Genomic DNA, 21,563 nt, shown 5'->3' with positions numbered 1-21,563 from the left:
GGTTTTAATGGCAAATAGTAACATTAGATAATATGAACCTCATAATTTTATTATATTTTGACAAGCAACCTCAAAGACCACTGAAGAGATCATTTCCTAAGTGCAACAGAATTTATACCCAAAGAGTAAAATGTACCTTTAAAAATATTAACTGACTTCTTACAGATAAAAAAGAAACTAAAAATTACAAATATTTTGTGTGGCAAGAAAAAATATATATATATACATTTTGTTTTATTGTGTGTAATGTGTATAAATGTTGTCATGTGGTTTTATTTGCTTTCATAAACATTCATAAATGTTGCTTTAAAATGATTATTTACCAAGAAATTGTGTTGTATAGTTGGGTAATATTTTGATCTCTTTAAAACCATTGCCTATGAATCCAACTAAAAACTTTTTTTTCAGCTAATGTCACTTTATTGATTATTATCATTAATTCTCTTGCTATGAACCAGTTCTGATCACCTCTGGCCATGTCCCTATTGATCAACTTCAACTTTTGATGAGACCCCTCCCATTTTTAATCATATGGATTGAACCCCTGCATTGGGAGAAATTAAACTGAGAACCTTTCAGATATGTTTAATTTAGTTATTGAGGAAAATCCAGGTGAGCATGTTAACCATTCAGTGATATAACTCAGCCTTGGAGACTCAGATTGGATCCTCTATGTATATCAGATGAGGAGGTCATTCAGGTGTTCAGGAGATGTGATAAACTTAGGCTGTTACTCTGCACCATGGTGAACTGCTTCCCCAAAGTGATCTGTTCTTGGTTTAAATTTTAAATCCTCAGTCTTTGTCTTAGACTAAAAATATGTGAAAAGGATCAAGTTCCCATGTCACAATGGACCATGGTTGATTACAGAAATTCAAGTGAATTTAGATAAAGAAAAATGAACTCCAATATTAGTAAAGTGTCAAACACCTGTTGTCTGATGGTGAAAGGGGACATCGTGTATTCTTAGGGTGTCAGAGACTTTTGTTTCAGCGTGAGTCTTGGGAACTTACAAATGTATAATTATCCAGGTTGTTGGAGGAAAAATGACTGACTTAGGACGCCTCGGTGCCTTCATCACCAAAGTAAAGAAGGGTAGCCTTGCAGATGTGGTTGGACACTTGAGAGCAGGTAAAGTTCCTCTTTTAATATCTAAGTCATATGTACTCTATGCATGAGTTGGTGGTTTTCAATTTTGGGTAAGTTATGTATGCCTATTAAGTAAACAACCAGTTTTCATGCAGGCATACAGATATTTTTCCAGATATGAATATTTAATTGATTGTCATAATAGACAACTATACGTGAATAGCAGTTCGGAGAGAATGAGTCAAATCTTTGCATTTATGTGACAATAAATAGATGCAAAATGCCAAAGGATTACTAATTTTTGTATATGGCTGCGTAATGTTGCTACAAAAGTCTGAAACAGTTAAGCCTGTGAAAAAAATAATGTCAGAGTTTAGTCCTTTATTTTATAAGTCATAGTAATTACTAAAGTTTTTCATAATGGTCCCAAAACACTTTTTCATTACTGGAGTTTTTAGTAAAATATAATCACAATCACATTTCTTACAGAGATCATATATTATTTGTTAATTTTAATGTGACATATATTGTTGTATTCATGCAGATGTGCTACTTCTTGGTATTTGGAAATTTACATTTTGTTACTTGGTAAACTTAATATGATATAATAACATCATTTACATGTTGAAATGTGCCATACTTAGTAGCAACATATTTTAAAACTTATTTTTGATAAATCTTTTATTTTTCATTTAGTAAAAGCCATATAAACATATTTTTTTCCAGTTTGCTGTACTTCAGAGTTTAGTAGAAATCTTTTGGTGAGAGTATTTGCTTACCCATTTGCCAGACAATCATAAAGAAAACAGAGTAAGCTGACCTGTCAAAGTGAGGATTAATAACCCATAGCATGTGGAAAGAGAACATTTCTGGACTATTTTTTCAGTTTTTATACCTTAAGCTTATAATTATTGGAACCTTTAGAAAAATACTCTATTAAGGACATTTTTGCTGTAAGTGATTATGAGAGTGTCAGTTCAAAATCATTCAGATTTTTTATTTGCTAGGGACGTGCTCTCCAGGTATTGTATAGAGGGAATATCCAAATGAGAGGTTTTCCTCCATCTGCTATATCCACAGCTTTGAGGATGTGTACTGTCCTCTGTTATTTCTCATCAGGGACCATTATGATTCTATAAGAACCTAGCTCAATCAGGAGTGACTATGTCATTAAACCGATTCCGCTTGTTGAGGGACTTGAAGAGTTGAAACGTTATAAGAATCACTTGTTGTCTACTCAAGCGTAAGATAACTTTGACTACAGAAATCTGATTTTGCAGATCAAATTCTAAACATGACTTTTTTTTGATTTTTGTGTTTTTTTTTTAATAGACAGTTACTTAAGAAAGTCAGGTTTTCTTTGCATATTTATCCCTTAGTGATTAATTTCGCTTATTTAACCCTCTTATGTGCCTAGAGTCTGAGAAACTTAAAACTAAAACGTTAGAAGCTCTACTTAAGTAACTGTAAAACATATAAATGTAGTTTTCACTTGAAGCAATTGATGTGCTTGAAAATTAGACAGTATATTCTGTTTGACTTACAAGGTTATTTAGGAACTGTTTTCCTTCTGTTTACTTATAAACAGTATTAGTCTGTGAAACTGGCTCGTTTGTTTAGCATGGCATTTGTTCAGCGTCTGCAGTCTTGCCTTAATCTGCAGTAGCTTTTCCTGCTGCTGTCCCCTTCAGTCCTTGCCCACTGCTGGATGATGGAGTCACAGACACTCCCCTTGTTCAGTCCCTCCATCGTCCCTCAGGCACCTTCTGCTCGGGTTGAAGCTTCTGTAGTCTGCCCTCCTGCTAACAATCCCGCCCCTTCCTTACCTGGAGGTGCCTGTCCTCCTCACGGTGGCTTTGCTGTTTCTGGGCTCTGCCGGTTGATGTCCTTGCAATCCTTCAAAACTCTTCTAAAGTTGCCTTAATTGTGAAGCGTTTCCCAATACTTCCCCTGAACAGTAACTAGTCCCCTTCTCCCTGGTGCAGCCGGACTCTCCTTCTGTTCCTCACATGGATTTCTCTCATTACATACAATATTTTATTAAAGGGATTTAGTTTTGTATTTCTCCTCTAACAAATTTAAAGACAGAAGAAAGCCTCTTTTTCATCTTTGTTTATTCATTATCTTTCATAAATAGTTTTAAGGAGACCACCTTCTAATTTAGGACTTCTTGATTTGTAAATAAATCGATACATATATTAAGTTAATTTTATATTAAAAGTAGTGCTGTCAGATTGCTGTCTATAAGAGGAAGAATTTTATAATGCAGGTTTTTTGCCAAATGTTGATTGCAGCACATTACTGGATAGTAAAGTTGATTTAATGGGTTACATTCATTATTTAAAAAAATAGAACAAAATAGAATAGAAAATATCAGGGTAATTATTATTTTAGAAAATAGTTTTGCATACAGACACACATATACATTCACATGATGTAAACTTTCTTCTTTTTTGAGGGGGTCAGTAAATTTAAAAGACTCCTAATATATTTTAAAATTGTATTACTTTTTTTTTTTTTTTTTAATAGAGTGATGTGTATTCATTCCTGTTTGAAAAACTGCAAGTTAACATCTTAGGTCAAATGATCGGAAGTCATTTAACTATTTGTACTAACCATACTCTTTTATCATACCTAAACAGCATTATATGCTTTTCAAATATTTGCCTTTTTACTTTTGAGTAAGCAAACACTTGGGGGTAAGGAGAAGAATTATTTTAAAATAAACTTAGCAAAGCAAAAATCTACTTTTTTAAAAGGCATGACTAAAAACTAAAAAGTTCCACATTTGTCATTAGCTTTAAATGTATAATGATGATACTGATCCATTTATTACAGACATATTTCATTTGCTACTGAAGCATTACAGGAACTGATAACAGCAAAATAAGCATACAAAAAACAAACACAAAACTGAGACTCCTCAAAGTATCCCTGCGGCTGGGATATTTCAGCTGAGCCTCTATTGTCAATTCAAGGGTCATTGCAGAGACATTTGAGAACTAAAACTGCTCTAAATATTTATGAAAATAAGTGGTTTTTTCCCAAATGGTCTTTGGCGAAAGCTCTGGTTAATGTAACAGGTGATTAGTCCTTTTATTTTAATACCATGTTACTCTCCACAGTGAATCTTCAGTTACTTAACAACTTAATATGTATTATATTTTTTTATTTAAAAATATTTTCTAATTTTACCTTAATTACCATGATATGTATTATGTATAGAACGTGTGTGTATGAACATCTGGAAGTAGGTTGACTGTCATGCAACAATTTTACATCCGCTTGCTTTGTAATTTTGCCATAGCTCCCTGCGTTACCCTCTGGGTATGAATTCAAATCCTTTCATGCATTTTTATTCTGTTGTGCATCTGGAGAAGGCAATGAAGCATGACTTACAGTTGGAAAATTCATGCTAACAAATGTTAATTGCTATTTCTACCAAAAGTAAAGCAGGATTATGCAGCATTTAATAATCTCTCATGTATAGAGCCGCCTACATTTATATTACAGAGGGCATGCTGCTAATTATTATTTTTGATGTTGCCAAATGAGCTATGCTAATTCCATCCCATAGCATGAGATGATTTTTATATTATTTCTGATATTTCTCAAAAGATAAAGGTAGTTTGTGTTGTACTGTTTCAAATGACCAGTAATCTTCTATGGGGAAAGAAAAAAACAAAAAAAAAGTGTTTAGAAAGAACCATTTAGCTGACATTATATGGCAATCAATTTGCTTTCAAGAGCGGAGCCTAGACGATTAAACTATTTGTATATGTTTTGCATTTTTTTGTTAAAAAAAAAAAAACAAGAAAAGATAAGAAAAATAAACAGAATATATAAGGTAAAAAAATACCCTTTTTTTTAAATTCAAGGGGATGAAGTTCTAGAATGGAATGGTAAACCCCTGCCGGGAGCTACAAATGAAGAAGTTTACAACATTATTTTAGAATCAAAATCAGAACCTCAAGTTGAAATTATTGTTTCAAGGCCTATTGGGTAAGGCTAAAAAAACTTGCTTCTTAAGTTTAGTAAATTACATGTATTAGCAGGGTTTCTAAAAGAAGTTTATACATTCATGCAGTACATGTTACAGTGGATAGTTTTTTCTTCAAATATGGGCATACGTTTTAGATCTTTCAAATCTCAATTTTTTAAACTTGGACTGAATTTCCTTCACTACATTTTAGGAGCTCCACTATTTAACAATTGTAATATCAAAAAATATGTATTTTTCATAAGTGGGCTATAAAGTAAAAATATTTTCTTTTAATGGTAGAACTGTTTATTTTTATAATCCTAAATTATTATAGTATTTCCTTAAAGAGTCACTTATAAACTCATCCTTTTGTGATATTTAAAATAGTAGTCATTTCATACATCTACATGACTTTTTGTTATTCTACTAAGAATGGAATACTTTTTCTATATCTTTAATTATGGGTAGTTCCAAATTTTATTTAAAATCAAGGAAGTATGAAATATTTAAGCATTTTAATTGGCCATGATAATGGTATGATATTTTTAAAACTCCAATTTTCAGCATAATTTAATAATCTAGAGTCAATGGGATATTTTCTCTCTGCTTATAGAGTTCCCATATTGGTATATTTTCCTAAGAAACCCACAAGTCCAGAATATTCATTCAGCCTGTCTATAATTTTTTGGAAGGTATTTTGAACTGTTTCATAGTTAGATTAATGTTTGAATATATTTTTTGAAATTATTCCTTTTTCTATTCTCTAAAATATTATAGAGCCATAAATTCAAGACTTTTTATGGAAGAGTAGTAACCTTAATTTTTGTTGTTCTCATGAATGCATATCAATGCAAAACATGCAAGAAAATATAATTATCCTAATTCTCAAAGAACTGAAACTGTATGATCATATATTCTAAAGAATAATATACATATATAAAACTCTAAAGTGAAGGCAAGCTTATAATCAATTTTAAGTGGTGATTATTAAGAATAAAGATTGAAGGCATTTGCAGAAGTATTGTACATTTCCATGCAGATTTTTTTAAGAATAACAACACTATATAATTTATGCTAGTTTTACATGACGTGTTCTAGTGCTGAGGCAAACATGAGGCTGGAAAAGAGGTAAGTAAATTGGAGAATGAATCAAAAGTATAAAAGACAAAACTTAAAGCACTGGGCACGTTGCCAAATACTTTCAAATATATAGTGGTTTTAAACGTAATCAGCCAAAATACCATTGATTCATGGTGATTTAAAAAATAAAAATTAACAGGCAGTTAAAGTGGACTGGAATAACATTCTCATTATCTTTAGTGTAAAGACAATTTTAAAAGTATTCTTTGCATAAACAGACCTAAACCATCATGGACTGTGGAACTCAAAGGATATGGGAATACAAAGATTATATTTAAATAAAATTTAAATCTGACCTCAACTTTTGAGTTAATAGGGAATTTATTAGAATCTTGGAAGAATAATTCCAGATATATTTAGTAATTATGTTTCATGTAGTTCTACAATTAAAGCAGAAAGCAGATATGTATTCATTGTTTAAGGGGATAGTTATAGTGATTCCAAGAATCATCCCAAATGTAACTTACACACACACTGACCACCATGGTCTAATAGACATCAGCCATCCTGAGGTACCACCCGTTTTTGCTAGCCCACCTAATGTAATGTTCTTTACCTTTACGATTGTAATTTTTATCCAGACTATTTTACCACCTTATTTGTGAACAGAACAGTTTCAGAAGGCTTGTATAGTTGTCAAGAAGACATTTTTTGCCTGAAAATATTACTGAAGCAATTAACAAACATTAAATATATTTTAATTCTCTCTTCAAAAGAATTTTTTGTAACTTCTCCACAGTTCTTCTTTCACAGACACATAAAATTCAAAGCTTCTATCTAGTTCTGAAGTTCCAAATTTCACTTTCATAACTGAGACTAATTTTCAAGAAAGTTATATTATCTAAAAAAATATTGTTTCTAGATTTTTAACAATTGATTTTTTGTCTTTGAATTTGCCTTTAAATTACAAAGAAGGTAGAAAAAGATAAATAGTTGGTTTCTTGTGTTTTAGGTATTGAATAATTAGCCTCATTATCACATAAAATATATATTTCAGACACATTATTAATTGTATATGATTATATAATAAAATTTGGCTTCCCACGTGGCGCAGTAGCAAGGAACCTGTCTGCCAATGCAGGAAACACAAGAGACACGGGTTCGATCTCTGGGTTGGGAAGATCCCTGGTATTGGGAAATGACAACCCACTCCAGTATTCTCCCCTGGAAGACCCTCTAGGGGAGGAAATGACAACCTATTCCAGTTTCTTTGCCTGGAGAATCCCATGGACACAGGAGCCTAGTGGGCTTGGGCTACAGTCAGTCCATAGTGTCGTAAAGAGTCAGACTCAACTGAAGCGACTTAGCACCAGCATTCTTGCCTGGGAAATTCCATGGACAAGAGGAGCCTGGTAGGCTACAGTCCATGGGGTTGCAAAGAGTCAGGCATGACTGAGCAGCTGAGCACACATAAAATACACAAGATTCATTGTCATTTGTAAGAAGTAAAAATTGTCGGTGGTTGGAATTACTTTGCCCAAAAATGTGAAAATGAAAGTCAGGAAGATAAATCACCAAACAGAAAACTATTTTTGCTTCAATTCCCTCCAAAAGTGCAAAGAAAAATCAAAGTGAAGTTAGTTCACAAAGTAAGTGGTTAGAAGTTCTTAAATAATGTTCTGATAATTTTATTGGGACTAGCTAACTCCAGTCCGCTTTAATTTGTCCTGTTAATACTTGTATATTGTTAATGGCCTTACACTGATACGAAAATATCTTGGAAAAAAGAAGTTAAATAGTTTAATACAATATAATTCCCAAACCAAGCTGGTCCAGGGTTCTAAGGCCACAGTGGATAATGGACGAAGCTGAGGTCATGTTAAATATTTATTCAGAATAATTTGTGAGTGTGTCAGGAGTGGGTGTTCTCACAAGTCACTTTCTGATCATCTAGTAAATGGCCATATATTTAGCTAACTTCAGCATAGAGATATGAATCTCTGTATAGGGTTATATATGTGTATATGAATTATATATTCACATATATAATATATTTTGGCTTTTTTGTTGCTAGCTTGAACCACTTTTAATTTCCAAAGCAATCCATCTTTTTTGGTTTATTAACTTTGCCCATGACATCCACCATCTTATTTTATTCTCAGGAGATGTTTCCATCCCTTTCATTCAGTAAACTCTTTCAGATGTGTTTGTAAAGCATATTAGTGATTTATAAAATATGTGTCATTTTGATTTTCTAGAATTGAAATAAAATATTGCCTTTAACATTTTTTATTTCCAAAACCTGCTGTTTTGGTGGTAAAAATATTGTGGTGATTTTAGCCACAATATTATTCTGATTGTTGTCATGTTAAAGTGTTTTGCTATTAAATATATAAAAACTTGTTTTTACTGAAGTTTGTGTGTGTGTGTGTGTGTGTGTGTGTGTGTGTGTGTGTGTGTATGTGTGGTGTTTGACATTCATGCACATTAGAAATTGCCTTAATGGTAACTCTTGTCCATTTCCACACCAAAAGGATTTTTGACACCCCTGAGATAAAGTGTGGTTATGATTGCCTCAGGCAGGGTGGTTTAGCTAATGGGATTTTCACCATGCCCTGTTTTTTTTAGTGACATTCCAAGGATTCCTGAGAGCTCCCATCCACCACTGGAGTCCAGTGAGTATAAAATTTAAGATCTTTTTCAGTTATTTGATATAAATGAGTTGTCAACCATGGGAAATCCAAAGAAGATCTGCTTTTTTTTCCTCTTTCTATTCTTTGTGTATGGGGGGATGTGAAGTGAAAGTGAAGTTGCTCAGTCATGTCCGACTCTTTGCGACCCCATGGACCGTAGCCCACCAGGCTCCTCCATTCATGGGATTTTCCAGTCAAGAGTACTGGAGTGGGTTGCCATTTCCTTCTCCAGGGGATCTTCCCGACCCAGGGATTGAACCCTGGTCTCCTGCATTGTAGGCAGACACTTTACCATCTGAACCACCAGGGGGATGTGAATATGTCTATCAAAAGTTCAAAAGTTGTAGTAGATATATGTGGCTATTTAAATTTAATAGTTAAATTTAATAAAAGATTAAGTTTTTTTACTCTTTAGAAAAAAAAGTTCAAAAGTCTTTCTTGGCAGTAGACGTCTGCGTCTTAGCATTTAGGATGCACAGAGCAAACGTAATAAAACAGTAACCATTCTATTTGTCTATTTGTTGGTGTTTAGTTTCTAAGTTATGTCTGACTCTTTTGAGACCCTATGGATTATAGTCCTCTAGGCTCTTCTGTCCAGGAGATTTCTCAGTTTTCTCTGTATTTCACAGAACACTAGAGTGGATTGCCATGCCCTTCTCTGGGGGATCTTCCAGACCCAGAGAGCTGAACCAAGTCTCCTGCTTAGCAGGCAGGGAAGAGGAAATGGCAACCCTCTCTAATATTCTTGCCTGGGAAATCCCATGGGCAGAAGAGACTGTCAGGCTACAGTTAATGGGGTCACAAAGAGTTGAACATGACTTAGCAACTAAACACAATTCTATTTGCCTTACATAAACATGTGTTTTGATGCTGGTTTATTCGGTTTCATTGGAAACTGACTTCATGGCATGAGCAGTCTAGTGAAGGAAACAGGCACAGAAGCAAATAATTTTAATTCAATGTAACAGTGTGGAATATGACCGTGAAAGTGATGGGTGGGGCAGAGGGAGATTTCAGTGCAAATAGAGGGGTTGAGGCTAGAGGGTTAAGTTACCTGCTGCTGCTGCTGCTAAGTCGCTTCAGTTGTGTCTGACTGTGCAACCCCAGAGACGCCAGCCCACTAGGCTCCCCCGTCCCTGGGATTCTCCAGGCAAGAACACTGGAGTGGGTTGCCATTTCCTTCTCCAAGTTATCTACATGGACATGAAAGGGACTCCAGATGAAAGATGATAATGTGGGTAATGAAGTTTTCAAGGACAGTGTGGAAGTGACTTAAATATTTACTTTGCAATGTATTGGCATTAAGTTGATAATACTAGGGCTTTATCACCAAGTGTTATTATGTAACCTAGCTTATTGGAACAGTGATTTTAGGAGAAAACAAGTGATAGTTATACGAAGGAAATTTATGGGTGGGATGAACAAGGAAGTGGGGATCAGGTGAGTTAATCAAATGTATAGCATCATGTTCCACATTCCTGCTAGACATGAACCCGCGGTTGATTTTGAGTTTTCTAATATGAAGAGAGAAATTGGACCAACTGGATAATTTACAGTGTTGCTGTTGTGTGTGTGTGTGTGTGTTTTTTTAAGTGTGTAATATTAGAAAGGTACTGTTAGAAGCAACAATGTCTGAGAACTAAGAAGAAAATTATCCTAAGAATATTCATCAAGGAGACACAGTTAACAAAGAGTTTTATAGCACTGTATCTTATATTTAAAAGTCTTTGGAAGGTGCAAAACGACACTGTGTGATTTAATTTAACCATATTGATAATTTGCATATGGAAAAAAGTGTGGATGACGTACTCTTGGGAAAAGGTTCATGCATACTGTTTTCTCAGTAAAGCTAAGTTTTGATGGCTATGGGTTCAAGGTTATACTTGCTGGGGATATAGCATTCTGCAGACGCTCATCCTGCTGGTTGTGGACACTATCAGTGACCCAGGAAAAGTGGACTTTCATTTGAAAGGGGGGAGAAGACCCTCACTGCAGTGCTGTGTGGGAAGCCACCGTCCCTCCTCCACAGGTGAATCACTAGACAGCATCCTCAGACAGCCAGGAGACAGATCTGTAAGATCACAACCGAAAGAGGTGGAAATCTTATTTTAAAACAGTGATGAATACTATCTCAGCTTAGATGCAGCTCATAAATTATATGATTGGTGCATTCATTTTAATTTCAGTGAGGGCAGTTCATCATAGATGATCCTAAGATAATTAACATAATGGGTACCGTCTTTCTTATCATTAAAGCATGGAGCCTTTAACTATGGGTAAGGCTGTACAAGAACCTACATTGGACAATACCCTCTAGAAACTTAGAAAGTCAGTGCTATCAGAGTGAAGCAAACAAATCCAATATGTGTTTATATCACTTTAAATTCCCTTAAAATAGACAATCCAAGAACACATGAGAATAACTTTCTACGACCTCCCCACTGAAAGTGGTTTCTGCTCTTATGGGTGGCACTGAATTCTGATTGTATACCAATAGCATATGCACTTAACATTTCGTGAAAAATATGTATTCTTCACATATAGGTTATAATTATGTTGTTAAAAAGTACTTAATTTTCCCCCTCATTTTAGGTTCTAGTTCCTTTGAGTCTCAGAAGATGGAAAGGCCTTCCATTTCTGTAATTTCTCCCACAAGCCCTGGAGCTCTCAAAGATGCCCCACAAGTATTACCAGGACAACTTTCTGTATGTATTTGCAGTGCCTGTTGCTGACCATTAGAGTCAGCTCCCTGCTCTGCTTCTGTCTTTAAAGTGTGTGGCTTTCCTTGAAGCCTGTGACATAGTCAGAATCATTTCACAGCATCATCTACCTCATCAACTTTTCATTCACTTATTAGATTGTTCCTTTACTCACATATTTATTTGAACATATCTATGGAGTGCCTACAATGTGCCAGATGTGCTGAACATTAAGTGATAACTTAAGAAAATAAACTATCAATTACTTTTGTGTGTGTTGGATGAAAGTTTCTAAGGTAAGTAGTTGGTTAGACATAATAAATGCAGAAAGTCGTGTTCTGTTTACTTAACAACCTCCTTGTCCTGGATCTTTGAAAACTTAAATTTAACATATTTTTTAACTTCTTAAGACATTTGACAAAATTCTCCATTACTGATCTTAGTGTGAAAAAGCTACAGTTTTCTTCACTATTGTCTTATATGTGATCTGGGAAGAGCTGAAGTCAAGAAGCTGTGGCTAATACAGGATGTTTGTGTTAATAGCTAATAGAAAATCCTGCTTCACACAGTTCTATAGTAGCTGGTCTTCTGCTACGTCGGTAATGTGTGGATTTCTATAGTCTATTTTTTGCTGTTCTCCTCTTAGTTTTAAGTAAATAAAAAAGGTAACTGTAAAATTGTTGCTGTTTTTAAAACCTTACCTGGTTTTAGCTTCTGTTTTTAGTAGGTTAGATCTCTGCCTAGTCTTTGTGCCACTGTTCAGGATGTGTGAGAATCTCTCATACACACCACCTACATTTTAAGAGGGATAAAAATCCTTCTCAGATTTATGAAAAACACATCTCTGGAATTAACTGAGAACAGAGATATGGATTGGTACAGATCTGGGTTTGAATTCTTAATCTGTCTCTTACCTTACTGCTGCTGCTGCTGCTAAGTTGCTTCAGTCGTGTCCGACTCTGTGCAACTCCATAGACGGCAGCCCACGAGGCTCCCCCATCCCTGGGATTCTCCAGGCAAGAACACTGGAGTGGGTTGCCATTTCCTTCTCCAATGCATGAAAGTTAAAAGTGAAAGTAAAGTTGCTCAGTTGTGTCTAACTCTTAGCGACCCCATGGACCAAAGCCTACCAGGCTCCTCCATCCATGGGATTTTCCAGGCAAGAGTACTGGAGTGCGATGCCATTGCCTTCTCCTTACTACTCCCTTGTTAAATTAGCTTATTTTGTTACAATGACTCTTAAATATATTACAATAAGTACCTATTAAACAACTTATCCTAATAGTTCTTATTTAACATAAACCCAAGGCTAACTTCTAAATTAAACAAACAAAAAAAAAGAATTAAATTTAACATTGTCTCCTGCCAGTACAGATACTGCCCTGACTTTATCCACAGTTTGCCAATAATGTTTCAGTTTGCTCTTTTCCTGGTTTTCTTTATTCATGCTATCATGAATCTTAGTTAATAGAAATATCACTTGGTCTTCATTTGGTTTGAAGGAATCATATATGCAGGCTACCTTCCTTTTTGCTTTCCTCCTCTCATGAAAATTAACCTGTAATAGGTTAGTTGAAAATTAAATGAGGAATGCAGCAGTACCTGGTGTAAAGATGCTTAAAGTAAATGTGTTTCCTGACCTCTTCCAAGTTATCTCAGTATATTGTTTTTAGCATCAGACATTTTGTTTCAGCCACGAGTGGCGCTGCAGAATGCCTTTAGCCATGCTATAATCATTCAGTTCAGTTCAGTCGCTCAGTCGTGTCCGACTCTTTGCGACCCCATGAATCACAGCACGCCAGGCCTCCCTGTCCATTACCAACTCCCGGAATTCACTCAGACTCACATCCATCAAGTCAGTGATGCCATCCAGCCATCTCATCCTCTGTCGTCCCCTTCTCCTCCTGCCCCCAATCCCTCCCAGCATCAGACTCTTTCCCAATGAGTCAACTCTTCCCATGAGGGGCCAAAGTACTGGAGTTTCAGCATCAGCATCATTCCCTCCAAAGAAATCCCAGGGCTGATCTCCTTCAGAATGGACTGGTTGGATCTTCTTGCAGTCCAAGGGACTCTCAAGAGTCTTCTCCAACACCACAGTTCAAAAGCATCAATTCTTCGGTGCTCAGCTTTCTTCCCAGTCCAGCTCTTACATCCATACATGACCACTGGAAAAACCATAGCCTTGACTAGACAGACCTTTGTTGGAAAAGTAATGTCTCTGCTTTTCAATACACTATCTAGGTTGCTCATAACTTTTCTTCCAAGGAGTAAGCATCTTTTAATTTAATGGGTACAATCACCATCTGCAGTGATTTTGGAGCTCAAAGAAATAAAGTCTGACACTGTTTCCACTGTTTCCCCATCTATTTCCCATGAAGTGATGGGACCAGATGCCATGATCTTTGTTTTCTGAATGTTGAGCTTTAAGCCAACTTTTTCACTCTCCTCTTTCACTTTCATCAAGAGGCTTTTGAGTTCCTCTTCACTTTCTGCCATAAGGGTGGTGTCATCTGCATATCTGAGGTTATTGATATTTCTCCTGGCAATCTTGATTCCATCCTGTGCTTCTTTCAGCCCAGCATTTCTCATGATGTACTCTGCATAGAACTTAAATAAGCAGGGTGACAATATACAGCCTTGACGTACTCCTTTTCCTATTTGGAACCAGTCTGTTGTTCCATGTCCAGTTCTAACTGTTGCTTCCTGACCTGCATATAGGTTTCTCAAGAGGCAGGTCAGGTGGTCTGGTATTCCCATCTCTCTCAGAATTTTCCACAGTGTATTGTGATCCACACAGTCAAAGGCTTTGGCGTAGTCAATAAAGCAGAAATAGATGTTTTTTCTAGAACTCTCTTGCTTTTTCCATGATCCAGCGGATGTTGGCAATTTGATCTCTGGTTCCTCTGCCTTTTCTAAAACCAGCTTGAACATCAGGAATTTCGTGGTTCACGTATTGCTAAAGCCTGGCTTGGAGAATTTTGAGCATTACTTTACTAGCATGTGAGATGAGTGCAATTGTGAGGTAGTTTGAGCATTCTTTGGCATTGCCTTTGTTTGGGATTGGAATGAAAACTGGCCTTTTCCAGTCCAGTGACCACTGCTGAGTTTTCCAAATTTGCTGGCATATTGAGTGCAACACTTTCACAGCATCATCTTTCAAAATTTGAAATAGCTCCACTGGAATTCCATCACCTGCACTAGCTTTGTTCGTAGTGATGCTTTCTAAGGCCCACTTGACTTCACTTCCAGGATGTCTGGTTCTAGGTGAGTGATCACTCACTGAACAGTTGCATTCAGCATTTAAAAACAAGAATAATTATTTCAATATTCCCCTCTTCCCTTATTATTTTTTCTAAAATTTTTACCATTATTTTTATTAAATCACACGGCATAAGAGTATATATCAACACTGCAGGCCTGCCTATTGTAAGTCATGTTTAAAATGTGTGAAGAGGAAAGTCAAGTTCTAAAGTGGTTATGCGCTCATGTTGGTATTCTTTGCTGAAAATTCAGTTGTATTTTGCAACTTGAAATGTCCTTCAAAAATAATATAACATTTTTTTGAAATGTTAATTCCTTGTGATTTTTATAAATGGTAATTTCTGTGTCCCTTGCACTTAGGTTAAGCTGTGGTATGACAAGGTGGGCCACCAACTGATTGTCAATGTTCTGCAAGCCACAGACCTACCCCCTAGAGTAGATGGGCGTCCCAGGAATCCCTATGTAAAAATGTATTTTCTTCCAGATAGAAGGTATGACATTTTTTTAATATGCAAAAATCTTTATTTATAGAAAAAGTAGAATTTCTTCTCCCGGGATATAGTTTCATTTAGTTTTTGAAGTTTTATTGAGGTATAATTGATATACCAAAATTTCCACATACTTAATTATTTATATTTTGATGAGTTTGCACATATGTGTACACCTTGATATAATCTTAAAGTATAATAGCTAATTCTCTATGGGGGGATAAGCTACATATTGTCCCTAAAAAATTCCTTCAAGCCTTATATTTCTTTAAAATAACCTGTCAATTTAAACTTTTTTCCTTACCTTGTTTCTACATCTATTGGTCTTTGATGGCTACATCATTTAAGCATGTACCCTTGTGTGTGTGTGTCTATAATCGTAACAACTGCTTCTATCATAGTTAAAACTAGAGTTGTATTAAACTCAACTGTCTTTTCAGACTTTTATATAACAGGTATAAATTACAAATGGTAAAAATATTCCAAGATCAGTATTGCATGGAGCTACAGTAGGTGGCAGCATATACTTGCGTTTGCTTTTTCATTTACAAAGCATACTTACTTTTCAGTGATAAAAGTAAAAGGAGAACGAAAACAGTAAAGAAAGTCCTCGAGCCAAAGTGGAATCAGACTTTTGTCTATTCGCACGTGCATCGTAGAGACTTTAGAGAACGGATGTTGGAAATAACCGTGTGGGACCAGCCCAGGGTGCAGGAAGAGGAGAGTGAGTTCCTTGGAGAGGTGAGTATATGATCAAGACCCGAGTGAGATGCTTCGTGCAGCTTCTTCCGCGTGCGTTATAGTGGCTGCTTCCTTATGCTTTGCGAAAGGCTTAAATCTAACCCGAGGGCTGTCCTTTCAGATCCTCATAGAGTTGGAAACAGCGCTTCTAGACGATGAGCCACATTGGTATAAACTTCAGACTCACGACGAATCTTCACTACCTCTGCCTCAGCCATCGCCCTTCATGCCGCGGCGACACCCCCACGGTGAAAGCGCCAGCAAGAAGCTGCAAAGTAGGTGGACGCTCTGCTCAGTTGCCAGGAGCAGTTGTGTTCTTAGGTCTGAGTTCCATATTGACGTTCAGGGTATTTTTTCAAATGTTCATTAGAGATTATTGAAAAATTATATATAGAAGCCTGGCAAGACCGTTTTCTCCATTTTCCCAGTGCAAGTAATACATATAGTAGAGTCGTTCCAGAGGTGAAAGTTTATAACCTGTGAATTATAATCCTTTGTGCTGATGGAGTTGTTCATTGGCTGACTGATGGGGCAGTTATTGCCTTAATTGATGGGCTGCTGTGTAGAATATCTCAATAACCATATAATTCCTGGATATTTTAGTATTATTTGTAAGAAACATTTTCTCAAAAACATTGTAAAATCTGTTTTCTTTTATTCATCTGATGATTGGAGGGGAAAAAAGTACTTTTTCTGCATTTATTTATTAATTTTTGAATTATGACTAAATCTGTTATTGGACAAATGAAATTTAGAAGCCTCATTTTGGTAACCTGGAATCAATGTTCAAATAATAGTTCAAATGTTCATATAATTAGACATGTCATATTTGTGCTTCTCCAATGAATTATTTCCTCAGGTTAAATCTTTAACGCAGTGTAATGGGCTAATTTTGAAGGCTAAGCATAAATATTTATAAAGGGACCTGATATCCTTTCAATGACGTGAGTTCCGCAGAGTCCCAGCCAAGAAAGGTCTCTCTGAACCTTTCCACTCAGCCCCATCCTGCCTGCACTGTGCAAAAGGATGTATAAGTGGGTAGAAAACGGAATGCACTCTGCTATAGACCTTAATTAAAGAATAATTTGCAAAGTCAAAATACTGTTCTATGAAATCTTCTTTCTTATGTGTGTCTTCAGCGATTATAAGGATGCTGAGAACATGGTGTCCTTGGAGAACAAGTGCTTGAAAATCAACTTGCACATGAGCTTCGCAGAATCTATATGTACAAGAAAATCACTTTTTTGCACCCTGAGACATAGAAGTCATTATACTTCACTCACTAAAAATGAAGTGTTTAGTAGTAATGTAATTAGCATTTAAAGAGAAAACTGACCATGCCCTCCACATTTCCTGACCCGAGCAGACGCAGAGGTATCTGTTTGCCTTCCTGTCGTGCAGGGTCCCAGCGAATCAGTGACAGTGACATGTCAGACTATGAGGTTGATGATGCGATTGGAGTGGTCCCTCCAGGTGCGTGGGGGGAGCGCGGCGGAGTCACAGCGCTTCTGTGCTTGCTGTCCTGTGGGTTTCCTGACTTCCCTGAGTCCCACGCTAGAGTCTATAGCACAGAGAAGTCTGCATGACATTATTCCATGGTGACTTGTGTTCCAAATTATTGAGAAAGCGTGAAATGGACTAGTAACTATTCGTTAACATCCCCCTAAAATTAAATTAGATAGGTTCTCCTTTAGAAGCATGGCCCGTGAGGTTAAAACTGTCAACTCAAAATGTTCTGAGCAGAAGTGAAAATATGAATTCTGAAAAGATATAGTTAATTTTTAAATAAAAATCCCACTCTCCTATGTTTTATATTGTATCTCTGTGATTTTCCTTCCTGTGTTTCTGGAAATAATGTAGCCGTCCATGGAATATACCGAGAAATGTGCATGGCAGGGTTTAAATTGCATGTGGCATGGCTTAACTTCAATGCTTTTGTGATGTGCTGATTATACGTAGAATGATTTTACCTAGAATGTGTATGTATGTTTTACAAAAAGGAAATGCTTTAGAAAAGTCTACTATTTAAGTCAGTGTCTTTTGTTACTGTATAAATTAGGAAAATCTTTGTAATACTTTGCAGTTCACACCTGTTTCTCACCTGACTCTAGTCAGAAAGTGAGCAAAACCAATTAGTGAAGACTTATTTTCTTGGCACTAACCCTGTTCCTTTTATTTGCTAATGAAAAATAGGGAGATATTCAAATGAGAAAAAAAATTAAGAGAACATGTTAGGATATTAAGAACATTTTCTTAGGATGATCTTGACATATGCCCCCTTAATGTGCATAATTCCTCAGACAGGTATGCACCGAATTTGAAGGCAACGATTTTGGTAAATGCCAATAGACAGATGCCACACTAGTGACTGAGCTTACAATTTAAAGATTTTTTACGACTTCATTAAAACTGGGAGAATATTATGGAGAGTTCCCTTAAATTAGGCTTCATTTGCTCCCTGTAACTCAGAGAAGATATAGTCTTTGATTGCTGCATGAAGTGACAGATATCCTTAACAACGATAAATCTGGCTCTGTGCGTATCTGCATACTTAGATTGCCCCTTGATATCAGACCATCAGCGAGGGTTTTAAGTAATAGTGGATAATGGTGGATTACAGTTCATGTTTTGCTTTCTGAGTTTGTTGGTTTCTAAAAGAATCAGAATAATTAGACGTACTCACTCTACATGGAAAGTTCCACACAAAATTCAATAGAATATTTTTTATGAAATTGAAAGGGGGAAGGTAGTTGTAAATGGTACCCCTTGGCATATTTAATAGAAATCAGATGATTCCTGATAGGAATGGGGTCTTGTTATCAAATCTTTCTAACAAAAATTTTTCCTGCTAATTACCTTAATGCTGTGATTTCCAACTTATCTAAATAGAATGTACTTCTCTGGGTGGTTCTCATATTTTATTCACCTAAAACTTCATACTTTTATGATGAGGCAGAATAGCAAATGAAAGGCTAATGTAATAAATATTACATGTATATTTAGTTGATCTCTTTCTAGGCTTGATATTACAATTTCCTAAACATGGAAACTCTACATGAAATTAAAAATAATACATGAATTGCTATTGTTTTTGTTATAAAATGAAAGTATATGAAATTATAAACTAATAGCACTTATGTTTATAATTATTTGGTTGTTTACTGATGTTTTTGTGGTTGTTTAGTTACTAAGTCATATCCAACTCTTTTGTGACCTTATGGACTGTAGCCTGCCAGGCTCCTATGTCCATGGGATTCTCCAGGCAAGAGTACTGGAGTGGGTTACCATTTCCTTTTCCAGGGGGTCTTCCCGACTCAGGGATCAAACCTGAGTCTCCTGCATGGACAGGCAGGTTCTTTACCACTGTACCAGTATGTAATTATTACTTTTTTGCATGAATACTAAATGAAAATGATTTTGCATCACTACTGTTTACATTTCAAACATTCCCGCCATTCCCTATCTCCAAAATAAGAACACCAGAAGCTACCAAGTTTACTGTTGTTTTCACAATATAGTGCTTCTGGACTTTTTCATGTAAACAAACATTCTTAATTTACAAATTTTCAGAGTAATGGTACAAATTTAGCTTTCTCCTTGGAATGGAAAACTTGCTTGGAAGTTATTTCTCTTTTTTTTTTTCCTTTCAAGTGCATCTTGTAGCACCAGCTGCTAGATGTTTTTAGAGAGTGACAAAATGGCTGAATTTCTTTGGTGTCAGTATTGTCAAACCAGCCTTTATGAAATATCTAAAGACCTTCCTTATATGCTAAGCGAGGTCAAAAGATTATACAATCATAACAGATACACTGTTGGGGAATTTTAGTCTGCCTTTAAAAATGATGTCACATGGCCTTTAAAAATGATGTGGGAGTTATCACGTAAATAGATGAGCATTAGTCAGGCTGATGAGCATTAGTCAGGCTGCCCAGTTAAATTTAATGTTTTCATAGGTTGTGTACATTTTATGTAGTTGTAAATATAGTTATTTTTCCTTTGGCCACATAATTTTTACTTTTCTTACAATAGTAACAATGACCCTTGTGATAAATACTTAACCTGTTACTATGTAATTGAGATTGCTGTTTAACTAAATCAGAGATCATAAAAACCTTTTTGTTTCATGGGAGCATGACTGTTAAAATTTACTTTTAATTTGAACTATTAACTTAATTAGTTTAATAGCACATTTGTGGAATAGTTTCATGTCTGGGGCAGATTTGATTATTATTTCTTTAGGAGATTTAATTTGTTCTGTATTATTTCCATAGTCATCTCCACCCGTACTGTATTTTCACTTGAAAATTGCCATATTATCTGTGGTTCACAAAATTCACAATCAGTATTTGTAATAGTGAAGACCTGCTACTCGTCTCTGATCATTAAAATTGGTATGATACTGAATTTATTTTCTTATTATCGAAGCCATCTGAAACCCAAATAACATGTATTGTCATTTAGATGAAAAAATCAAAAAAACACAATTTAAAAAGGCACCACATTTCTAAGCATTGACTGTATATGAATAACAGTTCACTAGCAAATCCTTGATTTGTATTGCTGAACAAAAATCACCAATTCTTTGTTTAAATTAAGCCGGTATCCCAACTCATCATGATTTTTGAGGCATCATCTGTCATATTCATGTCAGTATCTCCATGGTAACCTTTGAGTTGAGCCAAACTCTGCTTGCTCCTCATGCATGTATGTTACACTCCATACGTGTACTTAGTAGTTTTGAAGATAAGCCTGATAATACTGATTGCATGGCACTTATCTCCATAGGTCAGTGGCTGCTTTGGGTATAATTTGACGTCGCCACGTTAGCATGGACATTATAGAAGAATATTGACTTGTTCTTCGTGTGTACTCTCACCAGTAGGTTATAGGTCTAGCACTCGAGAAAGCAAACCTTCAACATTAACCGTGCCAGAGCAGCAGAGAACAACTCATCACCGCTCACGGTCGGTGTCTCCTCATCGCGGCGATGATCAGGGGAGGCCACGGTCACGTTTACCAAATGTGCCATTACAGAGGTAGGCTTTGAGAAGGGCTTTGCATCCTTGACGGGACTTTTTTACATTATGTGCCTGCGTGCTCAGTCCTGTCTGACTCGTTGAGGCCCCATGGACTGTAGCCCGCCAGGCTCCTCTGCCCATGGGATTTCCCGGGCAAGAAGGTTGGAGTGAGTTGCCATTTCCTCCTACAGGGGATCTTCCTGACCTAGGGATTCAAACCCGTATTTCCTGCACGTCCTACACTGGCAGGCAGATTCTTTACCAGTGAACCGCCGGGGAAGCGCTGACAGCGCATTTTTGTTATAATAACGTGCAAACTGCTAGGAGACTCTAAGGGCAATGAAAGAACGGTTTGGTCAGTTATTTTTCAGAACCCTGGGTAGGCAAAATGTCATCTTATTCATGACCCAACCTGTGCAACATTCTGTTCTCCAATCTCAACACATCTCCCAGGACGTGGAAGAAGTTAATGTCACAAGCACAGTTTTTGAATAACTGTCTTGTATTCTCTT

General features: G+C 36.1%; 1 protein-coding gene across 40 annotated transcripts in view; it reads left to right on the top strand.

Annotated features, from left to right (window-relative positions):
* Nucleotides 1-21,563, top strand: part of RIMS1 (regulating synaptic membrane exocytosis 1) — a 596,921-nt gene that overhangs the window by 413,998 nt on the left and 161,360 nt on the right. For 22 of the 40 annotated variants that reach the window (XM_068983591.1, XM_068983577.1, XM_068983575.1 and 19 more), the window contains exons 4-12: nt 1,032-1,131; nt 4,968-5,091; nt 8,780-8,826; nt 11,437-11,549; nt 15,165-15,295; nt 15,862-16,033; nt 16,155-16,308; nt 17,435-17,506; nt 20,916-21,069. In XM_068983591.1, the coding sequence (XP_068839692.1) occupies nt 1,032-1,131; nt 4,968-5,091; nt 8,780-8,826; nt 11,437-11,549; nt 15,165-15,295; nt 15,862-16,033; nt 16,155-16,308; nt 17,435-17,506; nt 20,916-21,069 (1,067 nt within the window). Of the gene's footprint in view, nt 1-1,031; nt 1,132-4,967; nt 5,092-8,779; nt 8,827-11,436; nt 11,550-15,164; nt 15,296-15,861; nt 16,034-16,154; nt 16,309-17,434; nt 17,507-20,912; nt 21,070-21,563 lie in introns of all 40 variants that reach the window. The other 18 variants (XM_068983550.1, XM_068983590.1, XM_068983574.1 and 15 more) reach the window with 1 other exon arrangement.

This window comes from Capricornis sumatraensis, chromosome 11, assembly GCF_032405125.1.
Source record: "Capricornis sumatraensis isolate serow.1 chromosome 11, serow.2, whole genome shotgun sequence".
In the NCBI taxonomy this organism is placed as follows: Eukaryota; Metazoa; Chordata; class Mammalia; order Artiodactyla; family Bovidae; genus Capricornis; species Capricornis sumatraensis.
The sequence above is the reverse complement of the archived record's forward strand: the minus strand, read 5'-3'. Positions and strand labels throughout refer to the sequence as shown.